Source organism: Mustela nivalis, assembly GCF_964662115.1.
Source record: "Mustela nivalis genome assembly, chromosome: 1".
Classification (NCBI taxonomy): domain Eukaryota; kingdom Metazoa; phylum Chordata; class Mammalia; order Carnivora; family Mustelidae; genus Mustela; species Mustela nivalis.
In genome coordinates this window covers 176,131,924-176,153,810 of record NC_139020.1, presented here as the reverse complement: position 1 = coordinate 176,153,810, position 21,887 = coordinate 176,131,924, and the positions used below count along the sequence as shown (strand labels likewise).

General features: G+C 43.2%; 1 protein-coding gene across 1 annotated transcript in view; it reads right to left on the bottom strand.

Annotated features, from left to right (window-relative positions):
• The window catches only part of PDZRN3 (PDZ domain containing ring finger 3), a 238,229-nt gene that overhangs the window by 202,316 nt on the left and 14,026 nt on the right, over positions 1 to 21,887 (bottom strand). The window contains exons 2-3 of the mRNA XM_082697047.1: positions 20,597 to 20,683; positions 14,583 to 14,690 (exon numbers count right to left, since the gene is read on the bottom strand). Coding sequence (XP_082553173.1) covers positions 14,583 to 14,690; positions 20,597 to 20,683 — 195 coding nt within the window. The remainder of the gene's footprint in view (positions 1 to 14,582; positions 14,691 to 20,596; positions 20,684 to 21,887) is intronic.

Here is a 21,887-nt window from a genome sequence, read left to right as displayed (position 1 = left end):
TTTCAAAAGAAGTAAACACTTCCTTCTTGTCCTCTTCTCTCTGAATTAGTATAATTCCCTGTATGTACTATTAAATCTAAGGAGTTCAGATGAGACTTGTCACATTTCACTTATAAGACGGAGTGTATCAGGAGGAGTAACCTACATTTACCTATGAGTAGAGTTCATAGGTAATTAAGACACTCTGGCAAAACAAAGATTTTTTTGCCTCTACATAATACCATCTGCCCACCAGATTCCCCATTTATTTCTTACAAAGTATAAACAAAGGTTACTAAATAGGAATTGTATTTTAAAAAAAAAAAAAACAGCTTAGAACTCCATTCAATTGGTCTTGGGTCTCCAAGGAGTGATTCAAACAAAAGAAAAGCAAAATCTCACAAATGACCCATGTGAAATTAAGTAAGTGCTTAAGCATTCAGGCACACACACACCTACACACACCTTCACCCACAGATTCCTACTCTCATCCATGCAGGCCTATACATACATACAGGTGAAACCTATTATTGTTTAAGTCCTTTAAGCAATCTAAAAAATCGTATTTGTCAAAATGCAGTAAGTTAAAGGACTTTGGCTAATAATGTAAGTTAAAGCATCGTTTAGGACTTCATTTTTTTTTTTAAGATTTTATTTATTTATTTGACAGAGATCACAAGTAGGCAGAGAGGCAGGCAGAGAGGAGGAAGCAGGCTCCAAATAGAGCAGAGACCTGAGCCAAAGGCAGGGGCTTTAACCCACTGAGCCACCCAGGCGCCCCCATTTAGGGCTTCATTAAAACCCCAACACCAAGGTTGAGGCAACAGAGCTCTGAAAATGATTCCACCAAACTCAGCATTTAATGTCCTCCCTCTATGCGATCACTTTCCCTCTGCTGGTTCAGACACCAAAGGGAATTAGCTCTCAGCATACCAAGATGCTGATCAGGGCAGCCAAACAGGGACATTTAACACAGCCCCAGCTTTGTAACCATTATCACTAGTCCTTTAGAAAGAAGGGATAAAGTGGTTCTTTCCAGCTTTCAAACTCACCTTTTAATCACTGAAGAAAATTAAGATGTTGCTCCCTGGATAGTAGTAAGGGCTTTCAAGAAAAATATGATGTAATACTTTTTTCTTGCTTGACTCCTGCTCCTCTACAATTCCTTTATCACCAGTAATTCTGTTCCAAGTCAGTATCACACATGGATACTCACCCCAGGTTCTTACAAGCATGTTCTCTTAGATAGTTCCAAGAATGATACCACATATTAGAAATCCATTCACAACGCCATAACAAAATCATACTTAATCCTATTTTATTTGAGTTCCTCCCATTTCATTTTAGAGTTTAGAACGAGTCATAAATATGTGCTTTATATGCAATGCGATTAATTTCCATGCCCCATCGGATTCCAGCTCTCAGGCAGTTGTATCTGTTCCTCTGTTTTGATCAGGATCATGCTTGCCTTCAGTAAGAGTTTCTAGTTTCATCTCTACCCCTGACTGCATTTTCCAATTTTTTTTTTTACATTGGTGCATTGCATTAGTATCAAGACATAAAAAGCAATTAAACATAACTTGCAATCTTAAAGGAAGATGTAATCAAAGAGACTCTTCACGATTTTAAGAAAATCCCAATATTCTTCGTGAGTCCATATAAAAATGGAAATCTTATTCTCTTCTGGCATTTTAAAAATAGCTGATCTTAACCATGCAATTGTATTACGGTATTTTTAGAACACTGAAGTCAGCACATATGCAATGAATTACCATGTTGTTCACACTATGATGCAAATTAAGAATTATTTTTGATTGATCAATTATTGCGATTTCTATAGCTTTAGGAAGTGACAGCTCTTTCTCAGTCCAGATTCAAAGGGTCACTAATTTAAAAAAGAACTCTAAAACAAATTAAAATGATCTACGCACAACTGTAATTTCAGGGTCACAAAACTATGCCATAGAACCATCATCATCAAAGCACGCGCTCACTGATAGGTCCCTCTAGGTCAGCCTCTACAGAGCTATGGGAAAGAACCCGGCAAAGCGAACCACCTGGCGAGTGTTTATTCTCGGGCCAAATTTACAGTATTCAGACACATACATTATTTTCTTTATTACAGCAACCTTATAATATCTGTAACTGTGTCCACATCTAACAGAAAAAAGCAGTGCCAGGAATGAGCTTGCCCAAGGTCACGAGGGTAGTGTGAAAATTCATATAGGGAAACCTCACCAGAGTGAACTTGAGATGCTAGAAGGAGAGGCTGGGAGAGGTAGGGAGAGCTGTACTACCCAACATCAGTTACTAGAAGAACTGTCAGTTACAGAACTCTATATGAAGAATCCCAACAGGGAAATAGTAGATCTCCTATAAGAAATCAACTGCCCCTGCGACTCAGCCAATAAGACACCATCACCACCAAGAATTCCTGCTTTCCTCTAAAAGAGACTTAAGCTCAAAAACAACACTTACCAAGTTCCTCCTTCTATTCCATAAAATGAATTCCTCTCTTTTGTTTTTTGATCTTGCCTATGGTTTTTCCAGAGCTTGCCTGCCCCAGATTAGAATTCTCTACTATTCCCAGATATACCCATCTTTGGCTGGAAGAATGGCAGTTTTACTTTCAAGGCTAACAGTGGGTAATGGTGGAACTGATTCCAGAGTCTGTGACTCTTAGCCATTCTAGAAACTCCCCAGCTATCTTAAAACCCTAGTGTCAGACATCTTGCTCCAAACACTGGTCTCATGAGTAAACACCCTAGAGCCAGCGACCACATTTTAGCTTCTAAAGGAGAGGATCCTGACCTCTCACAGGCTAGGAAGAACTCAGTGCACATCCACAAAGCAAACATGCTGGCTAGTGGTTTCTCTTCCATTGTTATGCCCAAAACTCATAGGACATGAAGATTTTTAGTAAGTCACAACCCATAGATCACTCTATATAATCACTTTCCTCCCAAATGTTTAAATAAACACTTAGTAACTTTTTAGATAGAAGTTTTAAGAGTCTAGATAATGATTTCTCAAATCAGTGTGTCCAGAGACATAGTATTTCTCAGCAACAATCATTCCATGAAAAGAGTATTTGCCTTCTTTGATTAGAGTATCTGCCTTCTTTGATTAGAGACTGCCAAAATTGATTCTGTTCCCAGAGTTTTTCCAAATGTTGAAAAGCTATATGTGTGTGTGTATGTGTGTGTGTGTGCATATTTTAAAATGGACTGGAATGTCTCTTTTGGGAAGTGGAAGAGCAGATGTAAAACCAACACTCTGAGGTTTTCAGTTCTCCTGACCCCAGAGAGCTGTCAAATGACTCACTAGGACCAGGAGGAAAGAGGAAGTGATGAAAGATGGAAATTAAAAGAATCAGAAGAGCCAAAAAGGCGGCAGGGAGTGCCACCCTCAGGAGAAAGGGGGTGGGACACACTCTCTCTATCCAAACAGACAAAGACAGAGGCAAAGGTCTCCTTGGAGCCCCATGGCACTCTGTGTGGCAAGGGCAGACAGATGAGCTCCATACCAGCTGGTCTCCCCTGTGAGCCTCCTGGGGACCATTAATCATCATTAGGGGAAGCTGGGCTGTTGCTGCTTCCCACCCTGGGGCATTCAGAATCCCCAGTGAAAGTGGCAGATCAGTGCTCACAGCCACCAAACTGCCCCAAATCTTCTCATTTGCGATTTGCACTGACAATTTCTAACTCAACACTCCCTCCTCCTGTTCACAACACCCTAATCTATAGGCACTGTGCTTACTTTTTGTCTCCAAAATCATATCAGACTGTTGCTTTGAAGAGTCCCCCAGTGCCTCTCAGGAAGCAAATGCCCCACATTTCAGCTTACCACTTCTGTCCGACTGTCCCAATATACCTTTCAAATTCACGAACAGTACAACCACGCTCATTCTGCCTTTCTTATGAAGACAGAAAAACAAAAATTTTTAATAAAATTGTCCTCAAAACCCCCATACTTAAAGGTAAGCGTCTAGATACCATGTGTAAAGAAGATGAGTGACTATAAAATGCATCTTTTAAAAAAAGATTTGAGAGAGAGAGAGAGCACGTGTGGTGGGGAGGGGCAGAGAGAGAGGGAAAGGAGAATCTCAAGCAGCCTCCCCACTAAGCACAGAGATTGACGTAGGGGGCTCCACTCCAGCACCCTGAGATCATGACCTGAGCTGAAATCAAGAGTAAGACACTCAACTGACTGAGCCACCTGAGCACCCCAAAAATGCATCTTATCTGTAATGTTTTTTAAGATTTTATTTGACAGAGAGAAAGAGATCACACGTAGGAAGAGAGGCAGGTAGAGAGAGAAGGGGGTAGCAGGCTCCCCGCTGAGAGGCTGGATCCCAGGACCCTGAGATCATGATCTGAGCCAAAGGCAGAGGCTTAACCCACTGAGCCACCCAGGCGCCCCTTATCCATACTGTTTGCCAAGGGTTTGTGGTTTTGCTTTGTTGTCCTTGGGAAATGATCAAAAATTTACCTTTTTAATCTAATCTGTATTCAAAAAATTTAATGGGGACACTAGTCCCTTCCAATTTATTCTTGATTTTAAAATGCTTTGTAAATGACCCAATTAAGTCTTTTTATTAAGAAATGGCCATGAGGGATAGACTGAAACCTTCTGTGAAGCCGAACACAGTGTCAAAGGAAGTGAACTTTGATTCATCTGAGCTGGGACAGGGCGGGGGTGGTGGGTGCTCGCCTGTGGGGGGTGGCAGCCAATGCCCTGTTCCCAGAGTTTCAGCCTAAAGCTAGCTGCTCACCCATCTCCAGGCCTGAGGCAGATGTTTTGTCACATCATGTTTTGTTTTTATTTATTTGAAAATTTACTCAGAGCGAGCGAGCGAGAGCACTGGAACGAGGTCGGGGGGTCAGGGAGAGAGAGAATCTCAAGCAGACTCCCCACTGAACAAGGAGCCCAAGATGAGGGTCCATCTCAGGACCTTGAGATCACAACCTGAGTCAAGAGTTAGACACTCAACCCACTGAGCCACCCAGGCGCCCTGAGAATGTCAACTAACATTTTAAAGGAAACATACAAGCAGCCGTTATCCTTGTGACACTTAAAACCCAGAAGAAACTTCTAACTCATCCCACTTTTCACCTTTGTTTTTTTCTGGATTATAAAAGTAATACTCACTTTGGAGAATTCCAACATTACAGAAATGTGACTTCAGAAATTCAAACTTACTGCCCATAATCCCACCCCACAAAATTACTGTAATAACTATAAAATGTTTATTAGCTCAGAGTATTTTTCCTATGAAAAGACTAATATATATAAATGCCTTTAAAATACACGAATTGCGTCATGCCATATGTCCCATTCTTGATCTGTATGTTTATCTGGCTGGTGTACAGCGATGTCTGTTACAAAGATGTTCACTGAAACCTGCTTTTTTTGAAAAGCTAATTTTAATAGCAAAATAATGAGACAATAACACCACCACTAATAAACGTAACAAAGTCAATACTTCAGTATAGTCTCTAGAAACAATGAATACAGAATTTTTTTAAAGGCAGGGATTGAAGGTGGTATATGTGGCTTTAATTGGTCATAGTGTTAATTCTGGAGAGGATGACTCCTGAAATAGATCAGAGTTTTCTAAATAATCCTACAGCAGCAATACTACATTCTTGTTAAAACACAGAACAAGAAGAAAACGGATGTCGAAAATTATTATTATTATTTTTAAGATTATTTATTTATTTGATAGACAGAGATCACAAGTAGGCAGAGAGGCAGGCAGAGAGAGAGGAGGAAGCAGGCTCCCCACTGAGCAGAGAGCCCGATGTGGGAACCAATCCCAAGACCCTGGGACAATGATCTGAGCCGAAGGCAGAGGCTTTCACCCACTGAGCCACCCAGGCGTCCCCAAAATTATTATTTTTTAAAGATTTTATTTATTTATTTATTGACAGAAAGAGACACAGTGAGAGAGGGAACACAAGCAGGGTGAGTGGAGAGGGGGAAAGTAGACTCCCTGCTGAGCAGAGAGCCCGATGAGGGGCTCGATCCCAGGACCCTGGGATCATGACCTGAGCCGAAGGCAGAGGCTTTAACCCACTGAGCCACCCAGGTGCCCCTCAAAATTATTTTTGCTGACCTCTATACTTAGATTTGGTATTAAGTTCTTGTGTCAGATGCTAAAATTTTAATAAAAAAAAAAAGCCAATTCTCCACACATTTATACTTAACAGCAAAATCCCTGATCTATATTATCTCCTTGATCCACCTGCAGAGTGTGACAGGTAAGGGAGACAGTAATGCTCTTCCACTTTAGAAATGAAGAAGTCAAGGCTCAACACTGAGGATACTGAGACCACAGAGTCGGTCGGTACCTGGGTGGGGACTTGAACCTGGGTGTCTTGATCTAAAGCTTGGGGCTTTTTCCACCTCAATATGTACCTTCTAGTACTAAAAGAACCAGCTGGATTTTAGAGGAACATTAAATCATTTTGCCAGGATCTTCCATTGCTGTAATATAGGCCAAGATGAAAATTAAACACAGAGGCAGGAGGAGAAAATTAAACACAAAGGCAGGAGGAGAAAAAAATATATATATACACATATATATATGTGTATATATACACACACATATATATATATATATATATATATATATATATATATATAGGTGTTTGCTTTATTTTACATGTGAACACCAAAAAGACTGACTGATACATGATAACTGACTACATTCAATGCCAATGAAATCAGAGTCGTGACTTGCAAATGATAATACAGTCACTCTAAAAACGTCCCTTAAGGAGGTCCATTCTAGCAAATACCCAGCCAGGATGCAATCCCTCTCCTCTGTGTGCTGATGCAACTATCATTAAATGACCACCACACTCAGGGCTCCTATCTGGCTCAGTTGTTAGCATGTGCAACTCTTGGTTTTGGGGTTGTAAGTTTGAGCCTCACATTGGGTGTAGAGATTACTTAAAAATAAAATCTTTAAAAAAAAAAAAATGACCACCACACTCATCCCCATCCCATCCAGACATGACATCAAAACCTTTCCACATGACAATCCAGGGTTTAACATGGTGTATCCATCAAAATTGGTATGTAAAATAAAACTCTCATCTCTGTCTCTGAAAATGGAGAGTTGGAATCCATAGTATTAAGTTGTCTCTAAAACCAGGTTATTTTTGCAGGTAACAAAGAGTCTTTGCAATATGGGTTAGATGATACCAAGTCTCCTTCATCAAAACATTATTTAGGTAAAAGAGGCAATAGTTAGAAATTTCAAATTGACATGAATAGGTTTTAGTTCTAAGAAAATAACTGCCCCAGGATTCCCTCCTCTCCTCTGTTGAACATGGTCAGTGGGTATCAGTCACTGCAGAAGACACCAGGAAAAGCTCATGTGTTTATTTCTAACACTGCCCAGAAAGGGCTTGTGTCTATCTGTGCCTGTTTAGTAGTAGTAATTTCCTGTATACAATTACACAAGAAATACTCAGCTTTTCTTACACTTAAAAAAATACATTACCCAATCATCTAGTTTATAGCACATTTTTTTCTCCAAAATCACACCAAAATAATAAAGATTTTAAACAATTTTCATCAACAATTTTTAATTCACTGACAACATCGAAGCAAAGGTCAGAGATTTGATTCAAAAGAAAAGAGTGCATTCATCACTACTTACAAAGGGACACTCTTAAGAGTTACAAATATTTAAAGAGGAAAAAATAGAATTAGCTATGCTGACTTGGAATGGAACTAGAGATACTGATAAAGGCATAGTTTTCAAATATATAAAGAAGAATGAATAAAGAAATAAACACAGAGGAATTAATGTTGATGATGATGATACTATGTGTGTGTGTTGATATGTGCATATTTATATTTTCTAGCTCTGTCTTCTGAGAGTGCATAGAACTAATGAAACCCAAGGGGCCGGGGTAACTCAGTTGGTTAAGTGTCTGACTCTTGGTTTCAGCTCTGGTCATGCTCTCCAGGTCACGAGACTTGAGCCTTGCAGTGGGCTCCCCACTCTGCAGGGGGTCTCCTTGAGATTCTCTCTCTCCTTCTCCCCGCCCCACCATCTCAGTTTACATGCTTATGCGTGTGCACTCTCTCAAAAAATCAATTAATTAAAATAGCAATGAAATCACAATCATAATGATCAGCCTATCACCCCTATTATGGTTTCAAACACTATACCTCACCAAATGCAGCCTGAGCTGCTTGGAAAAGTAGCTGATGCCTCAACTGGGGCAAGCCAAGTACAGAATGAACCAGAAACTTCCTGTAGTAACAGAAAGTACGTACTCAAAAAATTATGGGAACACATCAAAAGGATATAGGTACCATCTTTTAAAGGACTCCGTCTGGCCAAAACTGGCCCACGGGACAACCAAATTATAACAATCTATGCGTCCATACTGAGATGGACAGATGAAATGAATGATCAATGCAGATAAACAGATAGATAAAAATAGGGGGGAAAGAATACCCTTTCTTATAGTGGAAAGCCAACTAATAAACACAGAGGAATGCAGTTAGAAAATCACCATTTGTCCACCATCTTAATAATAATCAATTCAAGTAAAAACCATAAATGGATGCTAAAACCAGTGTTTTCAAGTTTGAGGAACAGCAGGATATTCACATGGCCTCAAAATATCCCCCGTAAGATACAAGGTAAAGGAGAAAAAATTAACTTGATAGTGAGTGGAGAAGTCTGGCAGATAGGACTTGGACCAAGCAGTTCAAATTAATCTCATCAATGAAGGGAAAAATTGACATCACATGACTCTCAACAGGGCATGCTGAGAAGGCCACATGATCACTTCCATGGTACCCTTGCTCAAAATGTGCCACCTAAATCCACACTCCTGAGCAACAGACAAATCCAAATTGAGAGACACTCTACAATAGACCTGGTTTGTACTCTTCCAAATACAAGTAGCATGCAGGACAGAAACTAAGTGCTATCAAGTAAGAGATACTAAAGTAAGTAAGTAAGAGATACTAAAGTAAGAGATATTAAAGAAACACGACAAGTAAATAAAATCTGTGATCTGGGATTTCCTCTCATTTGTAACTAACATCATAGGGATCATTAGTGAAATCTGAATAATTTTGGTAGATAGCAGGGCTCCACAAATGGTCATTTCCTGGTTTAGATAAATGTGCTGCGGTTATGTAAGAGAATGTCTTATTGCTAAAAAACACACACTCTGATGTATTTAAGAATTAAGAGTGAAGGGGATTCAAGTCAATGTAATAGATGTAAGTATCTGGGGAATCCGGATACAGATGATATAGGAATTCATTTATACAAGTCTGAAATCATGTCAAAAAAGTTAATAGGATAAAAAAGAGAATCTTAATAAACGTAAGTTTTCCTTTTTTAAATAAACGCTTCATCAGATGAATTCATAGCCCATTTTGCAGTTTTCGTCAGTCTCAGAACAGTACCTTCTAACAGTGACAAATGGTGAAACCTCATCTTGTTCTATCAGAGTCTGGCTCTGGAAGGGAAGGTACTTTAAACCTTTCTTGCCAATCCGGTAACCCAGCCTTATCAGCAATGACAGGCTAACTAAACCCACAGCAAACACAACAGAGTAACTGGTTTACACCAAAGCCACTGAGGTTTCACAGCTCCATGACCACAACGTTGGGCCTTCAAATCCCGACGCTTCCACCAAGAACACTTCTCACAGAAGACCGTACAAAATAATGGTTCTCGGCAGCCCCTCACCCCTTCACTGCACCCCATCACATCTGCTCTCTCAGAGAACAACAGGACATTCCATTTAACCCAGCAACTGTTACAGAAGCACACTTACTACCAAATGGGAGCCTTGTAGAATGCAGCCATGAGCTCAGTTCTCCAACTTCAGAAACCTGAAAACTGGCAAAAAAAAAGCACATCCTGCAGATGGCCTCTACGGAGGTTTAAGAGTTTCAGTGAGTTACATCATAAGGTCACGTACCTGCTAGGTCAGCTGTGTGGCTAAAAAAAAAACTGAGTGAGGAAAGAAATGAACCTATCGATCACACATGCCTCCAAGTGAATTCGCTAGTTTCTTACTTAGTAGGCTTTGGGTTTTCTCTGCTTTTCTTGGCATGAGCATTTCACCCAAATGCGGTATTTGCATAAGAAGTCAAATGCCTCACATGGTAGTCAGCCGAGGAGACAGACGGCGGGATGCTCCAGTGCTGGGGAAACCAGCTGGATGGACTTAGGGAGAGATGTATGCTGCCCACATGGGACATCGCAAAGAGATTTTTGAAAATAATGTCAACTATATGTGATTTTTTCACCTTTTGGTTTCTCAAAATCACTTATAGCAGAATTGGGGAAAATGTGATTGGTCCAGAGTAGACTCTAAAGGTTATAGAAACAAGCATTATATTTGTGATGAAACCTGTTTACGTTGGTTAATGCACACTCAGGGGGCACGGGGAAGATTTTTTCCAAAGGTTTCAAGCTATTACAAAGAAGAAAAGCACAGTTCCTCTGAGAAATTTGGTGGTACTGAGGTATACGACCATTGCCTTGCCTTCAAAAGGGAATTCAGAAAGCTGGTGAGGCTCTGAGACAGAAAAACTAGAACCACTGGGGCATTTAATGAGTACAAAAAGTACAATGGAGAAATTAAGTTTTCTAAATAAGGTTTGAGTATATGTAACTAAAGGTGAGGTCAGAAGTTATGAAAAGGGTCTGAGGCAGCTCATTAGCACATACAGGGAGAAGATACATATGCAAAAAAAAAAAAAAAATCAGAAACAAATGCTAAGTTAGAAGTTGCTATATCTCAGTGTCGGATGTGAGGAAGGGTGGGCACAACCGTTTGTCTGTCCCTATCCAGGGCAGATGGGGACAGGAGGTGTCAACAGAAACCATCAGCCATACTCCAAAGTTGCAACTCTGTGGGCTGACACTCTGAGGGGCCCAAGATTTCTAGCCCAGGCCAGCTCAGCCTTTCCTATCAGGCCTTTAGAGCCCCCAGAGATGGAATCCAAGCAGTCAGGCCGAAACAGGGGAATGTTGACAACTCTACTCTGAGTAGCCCACCTTACACCCTAAGTGTTGGACTAAGATCTAATCCAGTGATGCTCCCTGGTACCCTCTTCACGTCCTGAGAGTGTGCTGGAAATCTGTGGGGGTGCTCATGGGCATAATAATCAGGGTGGGGACCAGAGATGCTGGAAGTCCCACAATGCACAGAGTCCCAGGCACTGCACAATTCTTATGTTTCTACTGCGACTTCCACATATCCTGCCAGTCAGTTGGGAAGGTAAAATAACAAATGCTTTAGAATTATCTGAGTGGAGAATCCAACTCTCTGTTACATTTAAACACTAAGGGTTCTTCTCCCCTCCCCCCCCACAGTTTAAATACATACAGAATGTACACCCTGTTCATAGCAGTACTATTCACAACAGTCAAAAAGTAAACCAGGCGTGTCTATCAATAGACAGAGAGAGAAACAAAATGCAATACATGTATCTATACACAGAGTGGCACAGTACTGAGTCTGAAAGAAGAGGCAATTCTGATGCACCTTCCAATATGGACGAACCTAGAGGGGGAATCCTGCAGGATGAAATGAGTCAGACGCAAAAAGACGAAGACTGTGTGATTCCTCTTACATGGGGTATCTAGAGCGGTCAAGTGCATAGAAATAGAAAGCAAAATGGTGGTCTCCAAGAGGTGGGGCTAGAGAGAGTGGTGGTTTGTTTAAGGGGCACAGCTCCACTGTAGGAAGATGAGAAAGTTCTGGAGATGGATGGTGGTGACAGTTGCACGACAATATGAACATACTTAGTGCCACAGAAAAGATTAAAAATGGTTAAATTTTATGTTATGTATATTTTAGCACAATTTTTTTTTATTTTAACACAATTTTAAAAATACACACACACACACACAGAGGTGGGCAAATCACAAGAAGACTGTACTTCGCGGTGCCAAAACTTAACCACAGCCTGCTCACCAGTGCAGGAAACCAAATCACTTGACCCCAGGGCTCCAAGCGCTGGAGTCCCCAGCACCACCTGACCATGCTGGCAGCCCTGACAGCCAGGACTGCGTGTTGAGTCTACAAGGAGGCACAAGCACCTGCAGCATCATGGGGTCTTCCAATGTCGCTGTGCCCATCAGTTTACATCCTGATGATGTATTTTATTATCAATTACCTTCCTTTTATTTTTCTATTATGGCCGATAGAGAGCTTACAATTAGGTGTGTGTGTATGTAAATATTACCTACAAATTTCATTTCCTTGCAGAATGGGTGGCCCTGAGAAAATAACTCACTAAAAAACATGAAGGGAGTGGGCCTGTCTCTGAGATGGGGGTGGGGGGGGACCACCACTCCCGTCTCAGGGCACAGAGAGGAGGAGCAGAGGAACTGCTAAAGATGCTGCACTAAGGGCCAGACTCAGTGAGTCTCGGTCAGTTTAAGATAAAAGCACCCTCCTGCAAAAATAAAGGTTCTTACGGTGGAGATCTGGCGGTCGTCTGCCCACTCCCCTGAAAAGGAAGAAATATGGTGGAAAACTAGAAAGTGCCTGACTCTCCTCTGTGATGAAACACAGGCACACTTAAAATAATCAAATTCATGCCTGGTAATGAGCTCCAAGAGAGACGAGGTAAACCAGGGTATATATTTTTCAGTCATGGGAATCACTGTATCCTGTCAAAAGAGATCAGGATTTAACCGAGAAGGGCACGGTGTGTCAATTGCAGTGACACATATATTGTTGCTCTATTGTGCTCACCCTTCTTTTCCATCTCAACACTGGGCTGTGATTAATATTTTACATACTATCCAAAAGAGAAATGTGACTTACCAGAAACCGTCCTCCACATTTCAAATACAGATTCCCCCCCTTTGCCAAGAGAAAATCCTGCCCAGCTGTAGATTTCTCATTTGCAAAACATAAGAGCAATGAAATTCCATTACTTAGAGAAACTGGCTGTTCCCCCAAACCCTTGGCAACGGAAGCTGTACTTATCTTTCAGAACAATAGCCTCAGAAAATGTATTCTCTCTTTAAAAAAAAAAAAAAGAAAGAAAGAAAGAAAAAAGTAAGTATGCCTTTGAGCTCTTAAGAAAGTGCTCTTGCACAAGCAAATTCCTGTTACAGAAAATCCACTCCCCTGACCTGGGAAGTACAAAGAGGGACCCTAAAACAGGCAGTAGAAAGAGCTCCAAGTTTCAGAATGCTTTGAAAAGTCAATGGGGATGTAACAATATTAATAATGTCCTGAAAACAAAATCAAGGATCCTTTTCATATGTCCATTACCACAACATACCTGCTCCTTCAGAAGAATGAGTCTTAGACCCTAACATGTTCAGTTTGCATTCCCTGTGAGGTTGAACTGTATGCTTTCCCGAGGATATAAATGCTCCTCAAGTGTACTGCTTTGCACATCGTGGAATTCATCCAAACAAGACTGGGAAGGCGAGACTTTGTTCTCTGTCTTCCAGGCTCCCTTCCCCGGGAGAAGCATGTGGCCAACCTCCAGTGGCTTATGTGAACTTCGCATATAGCTTATCTCACAGTCCGAGTTCCCACTGGGTCCAAGGTTTGGAAACAGACCACGAAAACACTCAAGAAATACAAACGCCCCGCTGATGTGTTTCAACCAGCGTCAGCGGTGTCGGGGCGGTTTTTCCGGTTCCCCGTCTAATGTGCCATGTTGTGGCTATGGCCTGGGGGGCCTTTCTTGTGGGATTCAACGTACCATCCTGTGTTCTCCTATCTTATTTCTTCCTCACAGGAGACCTGACAACTAATCCATGTACTAACCCATCAAAAGAGCTGTCAAAATGGTCGGCAAAACGTAGCCCATTGTGTCCAACTTTGCACCAAGAGCCCATACCAGGAGGCAACAAATAATTCTTGCCCTTTGGGCAACCTGGGGCATCTGAGGACGCTGTGTGACCCTATCCCAGTGCGCTGGGTGGTGAGGCGAGAGGTCTTCCTCCCCCAGAGCAAATCCATGAACCTGCTCTATAAGGGCTTAAAATGCACCACGAAGACCTGAAAAGGAAGAATTCGGGACGATGGGAGTGACGATCCTGACCGTCGACCTCTGCCTCCACATCCCCAGACAGTCACCTTGTCCACCACATGCCAGACGAACCCAGCAGAGAGAACAGTGCATCCATCTGTAGCAACAACTGCGTGCCACGAGCCCGGAGGACGCGGGCAGACCTCCAGAGCGGCCCCGGTTTTCGCCTGGTGAACGACGCGAACGCCGACACAATGTGCCTGACAGAGGTTTGCTCATCTGGTTCTAACTAACACACAACCCTCCGACGGCTTTCGCACAGAGCTCTAACTGAAGCATACGAAACAGATGCGAGGCCGCGGGAAGACAGCCAAATTGTGAACATGCCACTCATAATCTGGCTGCTCTATATTTAACATAAACAAAAACTTAACACCGAGGCAATCAGCGCTCTCCATCGTCCCACACAACGGGAGAGTTCTCCTGACCAGCCATCTACCAGCATAGGCCTCCATCCCTGACCAAACATCTTGCACCCAATGAGACGAAGACGCGACAGCATTCGGCCTATTAAAAGACACTAGCCGGCGTTCGCATACCTCAATAATCCTGTCATGAATTTGCAGGCCTCCGTCCTTGGCTGCCGGCCCGCTGTCAACTATTTTGGATACAAAGATGCCTTCAGTGGATGATCCATCTTGGTTGTCCTGTGGGTTAAAAAAACACACATGAATGCTAGGCATTAACTTGGTCATGAAAATAAAGCTTACACTCTTACACTGCAATGGACTCCTGGTCATGTCAAAAGTGGCAGTGGGGTGAAGGCCCATCTGTTACCCCTAATTTCTGTTTCAATCTAAAATGAACATATACACATGGTAAAATACCTCAAACCATACCAAAAGGTATTTAAAAGAAGTCACTGCCATCCCCAACCCAGGGTCCTTTTCCCCATGTAGCTCCTATCTGCAGTTTACTTATCCTTTGAGAAACATTCTTCATAGATCACTTTCCTCAACATGTCTCTGTTCCTTTCTCATGCACACAGATGGTATGTGTGTGCACAGAGTACGCTCTCCCCACCCTGTGCATCTTATCTTGCCTCTTTCACTGAAGCCTACAAATCCGGAGACAATGCGGTCTCCAATACCTTCCTACCTGTACTACGAAATATTCTTTAAAGTATGTATCTGGAGCAAACCCCTAGTAATGGAAACATCAGGTTCAAGGATATGTAGATTGGATGTATGTTGCCAAATTATGCACTGATAGCTCATTAGAGTGTCTTCCCATATCCTCCCCAGGTCGGAGTACTATTAAAACTTTTAAATAGCCAATAATCTGACTGTGAAAATAGGTGTTTTATATGTGTTCAGATTTACACCAGCAAAGCTCACCACCATTGCCCCCAGCCTAATAAATTCTCATCTCCAATCTCAAATGGCTTTAGATCTTTCAAAGTCTGTACCGAAACTTTCTGGGAAAGGCAATGGCTCACTGCTCAAACTCCTTCCTTTATTTAAAATCAAAAGGTCCAACAAACCCATAAATAAACCCTCACAGCTTGTTCATGAACTTCTTTCCAAACAGCACTGGGATGAATTCTCTCCAAGTGTGTGGATTAAGTTTCTAGTGATGAACAGATGGATTTGTAAGTTAAATGGCACAAGCATGTATTGTTGCCAAACAAAAGCATTTGAAAAGTAATTTCAGGATCTTCCACAAAAACTCCAAATCCTACGATCATAGTAAATTCTTCGCCATTAATGCCATTAGAAGATCTATTTTAACGGTAATTTCCGTACATAGAAATACATCTAAATTCCATTTGCTAAGAAATAACTATGAAAATATAAAATTTCTCTTTATTTTATTTTTTTTGACAGAGATCACAAGTAGGCAGAGAGGCAGAGAGAGAAAGAGAGAGAGAGAGAAAGAGAGAGGAGGAAGCAGGCTCCCCGCTGAGCAGAGACCCTGATGCGGGGCTCGATCCCAGGACCCTGGGATCATGACCTGAGCTGAAGGCAGAGGCTTTAACCCACTGAGCCCAACTTTTCTCTTTAAACAGAAAAAAAAAAAAAAAAACCCTATATTCTAAAGAGAAAAGGGATGACTTTAAATGTGGTTTGATCGACCCCTTCCAATGCAAGAGAGATGGCGAAGGGTGAGAAAATGCACATTCTGTACCTCTTCCCTCTCTCCCTCCCTCGCCCCTCACCCCTTTCCCTCAAAGACACACACACACACACTCTATAATGTTATAAATAGGATTCAAAAGAAACCAAAATCACAACCTAAAATGAGCATTAACTGCTCTTCCCAACATTAATCCCCCCATGACAAAGATAGGTCTCTAAACTGCCGTCTGGATTCTATCAACACTCTCCCCAGAGAGAAGGGTCAGGGAGGATGTGGGTGCTGCACTAGATCAACTATCCTCAACAGCCCTGCCCGGCATCACAGCACCCTGAACCGGCCCACCGCACACCAACCCTTCACGGTCTGAATTTCTCCCTGCCTCCTTGGTCTCTCCCAGCAGCCTTACTAATGCACTCATCCCGGGGCATTCGAGGATCGCCCTACATGCATTTCTCAAACAGAAGTACACAGCTGTGCAACAGCTTCTATTTACTGAGTGTATACTAGGCAGGTAGTGGGCACTCTGTGTCCCGTTTCGTCCTCACAATATCCGCAAACCTTAATACTTTGTTTTTACCCATTTTGTAGATGAAAAACCCGAGACAGAGAGGTTAAGTAACTTGTGTGAGGGCACATAGCTAAAAAGTAGCATAGGTCAGTTTCAAACGGAGGACAGTTCAACTCCCTTACATAAGCTCTAAGCGCCATCTACAAAATACACATGAATTCAAAAGTTCCACATTCCAGGCTATGGTATATTCCTCCGGACAAACCCAAAGAGCCTCAGTAGACCACAGAGGATTTACGGACAATCCTGAGTTCCCTAAGAGGGGATGTCAATATACCCAAAGAAAAGAGATCCGTGCACTTATTCTGAATTAATTGCTTTGCATTTCTTGGCTGGAGAGGAAGCGGGAGAAGGGGGAGGGGATTTTTGGCTTGGTTTGTTTTTGCAGAAAACTACATCATGCACAAGTAATTCTTCTTAGGAGAGCAAGTAAGTTCAAGCAAAACAAGAGAAAACAGAGGAACAGGCAAAAACAAAGAGCAAAATTCAGGTTAAATGAAGACAGTGGCAGGAGGTAGAAACAGAATGCAAACAAAATACAGAGAGCACAAAATCAAAGATAGCCAAATCAGTTCCATCCTGGATAACTAGACGTGGCTCTTAAAAGACGTCTCCCTGTTCCTTAGTTTGTTTGGCTCCCCTCCTAATACATTTTAAGTCAGAGCTATTTATCAAGGTGAACTAACAAGGCTTGGGATTTGTTTTGTTTTGCTGGCTTGAGAAAAGGAAAAATCAAAGGGATTGTTTTCATCCCAGGGGCACCTGACAATGAAATGTATGTGCCAAAGGCTGAAGTGTAAGGTCTGATACGCCACTCATGCCGTCTCTTTAGAAACTTAAGAATGAATGAATGAATGATGTGGTTTTACTAAGAGCAGTGTATCAAGCAATGAAAAGCCTTATGTCAGTGCCCCCCAGGGCTGGGCCTATGTCACAACCCAACCAAGCTCCTAACACAAAAACTTGTTGGGAAACACACACGTCATGTGTACCGCATTCTACTTCCAGTACTAACAATGAGTGTGCATTGTTGCTCATCTTGGCTTTTTTAGCATGTTCTCAATGACCTGCCAGATTTCCAGGCAACAGTTCAGAATACATTTAGGGTTCATTATGCGACTTCTGCTAATCAGGACAAGTTTAAAAAAACAAAAAAACAACACTATTGCAACCACATGCATATGGAATTAGATTTTTCTCCAGGGGACATGCATGTAGTTCTTGCAAAAAGACCACATGAACTGAGAACACTTACGAAAGCTACAAAATTCACTCTGGCTTGCACTTCAATCAGCCTTTTAAAGGAGAAAAAAAATAACCTAAAACACATACTTTGATAAGCACAAGAAAGCACCATATTCCAATGAGACTGGGAGTGTCTTTTCATTCCCCGTGAAGGACAGAAAACAAACACGTAGTAAGTCCTCCAACCATCACCAAAGACACAAGGCATGCCTCTTCATTTCAAGCATTTTTTAAAAAAATTTTATTTGTTACAGAGAGAAAGAGAGAGAGAAAACAAGAACACACAAGCAAGAGGAGTAGCCAGAGGGAGAAGCAGGCTCCCCGCTGGGCAGGAAGCCTGACATGGGACTTGATCCCAGGAGCCTGGGATCATGACCTGAGCCACTCAGGAGTCCCATTTTAAGCATTTTTCAAACATTGGGCTCCTTTTTCCTATACACACTCTGGTGAGGCAGAGAAGGGACCTTCCTGGTTTGGGCCCTCTCAGCCTCGGAAGTTTCTGCGACAACTAACAGTAATGTGCATCTGGGTTTGCTGAAGTCACTTCCTAAAATGGGTAACGGTGGGGAGAGGAGGTTAAATAATTATGAAGCCAAATGAAGGAAAGCCTCTGTTACTCATGCTCAGTAGTAAGGCGAAGCACGTGCTACAACACGTTCTGCAGGGTAAGCTGGGGAACACGGACCGGTGCCAGTCCTATGGTTTCCTGGGACCATCTACTCAGACATCCGAGTCCCAGTCTGCTCCCTCATCCCTTCTCTTTGCTGGAGCACGTGCCCCTACCCACCCCAGCCAGGATGCTAGCAGACCAGCACCATCACATGCTGCCTGGTTGCTCAGCCAACTGGTAAATGAGGAAAAAGAAAAGGAACCAACAGGACATACATTCTACAGTGTCTTAAGAATTTCAGTGAGACAATGCAACAAACCACCATGTGTGCCCATCCCTGGGGCTCTGCAAACTGGGGGTACCCCCGCCCCACCCCTTCCTTCTCACAGTTTAATCTCACTGTCTGAAAGATTCCCTCCTGTAGCTAACTTTTATAGGGCAGATAATACATCAGTCCATCACTTACTGATGACTGTGCATTGCCTATCCCTAAGCTGTCATTTCTTACAATAAAATGTGTGTTTTCAAAACTCTGCCTCTGGCTACTCCTCTCGTGCTCACTCCCCCATTTCTCCAGGTCTCCTGACCTCCTCCTGCCCACCCCGCGACTCCCGTGGTGCTGTACTCTTTGCAGCTCCCAGCTGCCAACGCCAGGGCTATTCCAGGCTTCGCGCAGGCTGCCCTGGGCCCGTTTCACTTTCTTCTAGCTCAGCGCTCTCCCCAGGTGGGCCTGTGCAATGCAGGGCACTGGCACGATGAAAGGACATAAGAAAAACTGTATTCACACTCATGTTTTAATTTCATCATTTAAAATGCTCCGTTTTGCATCAAACTTTTATAAGTCACGTAGAGTTAGTTCAGCAGCAAATATATAATCTAGAACTAACTAACTAAGCTCTTTTTTTTTTTTTTTTTTTACAGTTCAGAGTGCTTAAAGAAACATCATATATGGGCCTCTGATCTAGCAAACTCCTTCTCATCCTTCAGAATACAGCTCAAATGGCCCTGCCCCAGGATACCTCCTACCCAAGGGTGAGCCAGACACAGACCCAGAGTTTAACCACATCTGGATGCCTGGCATCTTCTTATCCTTTAAGACTCAGCTTAGTATCTCCTCGCTTTCCTGATCCCCCTAGCCAGTGATGCCCCTTGCTCCTTGGCACCTACTATCTGCCATCCTACCATTTTTTCTGCTGCATCACGTTTCCCAATCTGTAACTGTGACATTTACTTGTTTCTTGCCTAATGTCTCCACCAGGACATAAACTCAATGACCACAGAGACCCAGTGTCCGTGGGCTCCAACCAAACAGCCCCTACTCAATACTTATTTGTTGCATGAAGGAATCCGATTTTCCTTGGACTATTATTGTCCTTTGAAGGTAACAAAGAAGGAAATGATCTGCCAGAGACAGAAGCAAGAGATGATGCCCAGATAAGCTGGCGTGAAAGGTGTGATCCTGCAATATGCCCCTTGCTGCGTCCCATCCCTAGGGTTCTTTCCACAGACATGTTCCTCCCCGTTCAACTGACTGGTCTGAATCTGCTCTCCTTCCCGGGGGAGGAGCTAATGATGAATGGGGTGGACAAAAGAGCTGCAGGGGGAGAAAAAGCAAAGGGATGTGACAGCCCACGAATGAGAGAGTAGTCTGTGACTAACGAAGAGCTGACAGAGCGGAGCTCCAGCTCAGACTTCCGGTCCCAGGGCCCACGCTCCAGCTCTGCTGCTCAGTTCTAAGTGCACGCATCGCTCAAAGCTTCCTGCAGCTCCACTGCTCCACTACCAGACATGCCCCCCCCCCAAAAAAACCTAAACAGTTCAGATAAGCTGTTGTATTTCTAGGACAATGCTATTTTAGGAGACCGCAGATAAATAAAAATCCCTGAGGGTGAAGATGTTAGATAAACAATGAACTCTCTAATTACAGAAAGCAGAATGAGGTAAGCAAGGTTTCCTACCCCTCACTACTCCGCCCCCCCACCCCACCCAACCTTGACCCCTCTTCCCGCTGCAGCAGGGCAAGGAAAAGCACATTTTAGTAATTAACATACCACGCACGGCCGGCCACCGATAATATTGAATCCCAGGGAGCCAGAGTCCCGATGTAGGACAAGAGTCAGACTTTTGGTTTCTTCACCCTGCAGGGAACAAAGGAGTTCAAAATTTTATTTACCAACAGGGAACCGATGGTGGCAACTTTCTTTCTACCTAAGTGTACTCAAGGACTCTTAAGTCATCCTTCAAACACCTCTGTCTCTTGGGCAGTTTAAGCAAGGAAACTTCTAAGGCCCCAGCTGCAACAGTGTCCTGTGAGGAGGAGGTTACGGACATTCGTAGACGCCACCTCTCCTTGCGGTGCCCACGTGAGAATGTCTGGCAGCGTCCACACATGTCTGATGAACATTGCCTATCAGTGACTCCATGGTCTGCACTCACATCCCTCCTCCGACCGGCCCATCGCACACCGGCTGTCTAGACAGCGACTTTCTGTTTGCTTCTCAACCGTTCTCAACAGCAGCATTCATGTTCTGTCACGGAAGGTTCAAGGAGCAGCGCTCTTGGAAGTCTGGGCGCATGAAGCCTTGTCAATAGTCATCTGTGTCTGGGAGGCTTGAGGGGAGAGCAGGCCGTGGCAAGGCTGACGCAAACGTGGAGGGGAAATGGAGCCTGCATCTTTCTGAGAGGGGGAGAGGGGCCCTTTCACAAAGTCATTACTGTCCAGGCCATTGGAGATGCCGGGTTGTTTAACAGAAAACACTCTGTTCAAAGGGGGCTGGTCAGCGTGAGCCCCTTGAAGTCATGCAAGCAGAGGTCACCCAGGCAGCTCGTACAGGCCACGCTCAACAGCCGCAAGGGACACAGATGCCTCGGCACCTCGGCTAACACTCAAGGAACAGACACATAAGTAAAAGTAGATTTCCCTTTCTGTGTATGCAGTGCCTAACCAAGCTCTGACAGGCACGGTCAGCTCCCGGAACACCTCGGAAGGGTTTCCGAAGACTGGAAGGATGCAGGTGCGGACCGCAGACACTCGCAAAAGCTTTGCTCACACTTTTGTGTAAACACGGTATTACTTAAATGCTGCATTTTTAGAAAATGTGAAATACTCCATTAAGCAACCCTAACAGCTCATCTGAGAATAGATTTTATTCTGATGTTTACTGCCTCCTGATCAAACCTTTGCCTCCTACTTTTCCTGTGGAAAGAAACGACCCCCTGTGAAGGGCACGGATTCGAGGATCTGCCCCAGCCACACTGGCAAGGGAAACCAGGCTTTCTGACAGAAAGCGCCAGCAGCTTTCCTGCAGCATCGTGCCATGGACTGCGGGAGGGCTCACCGCC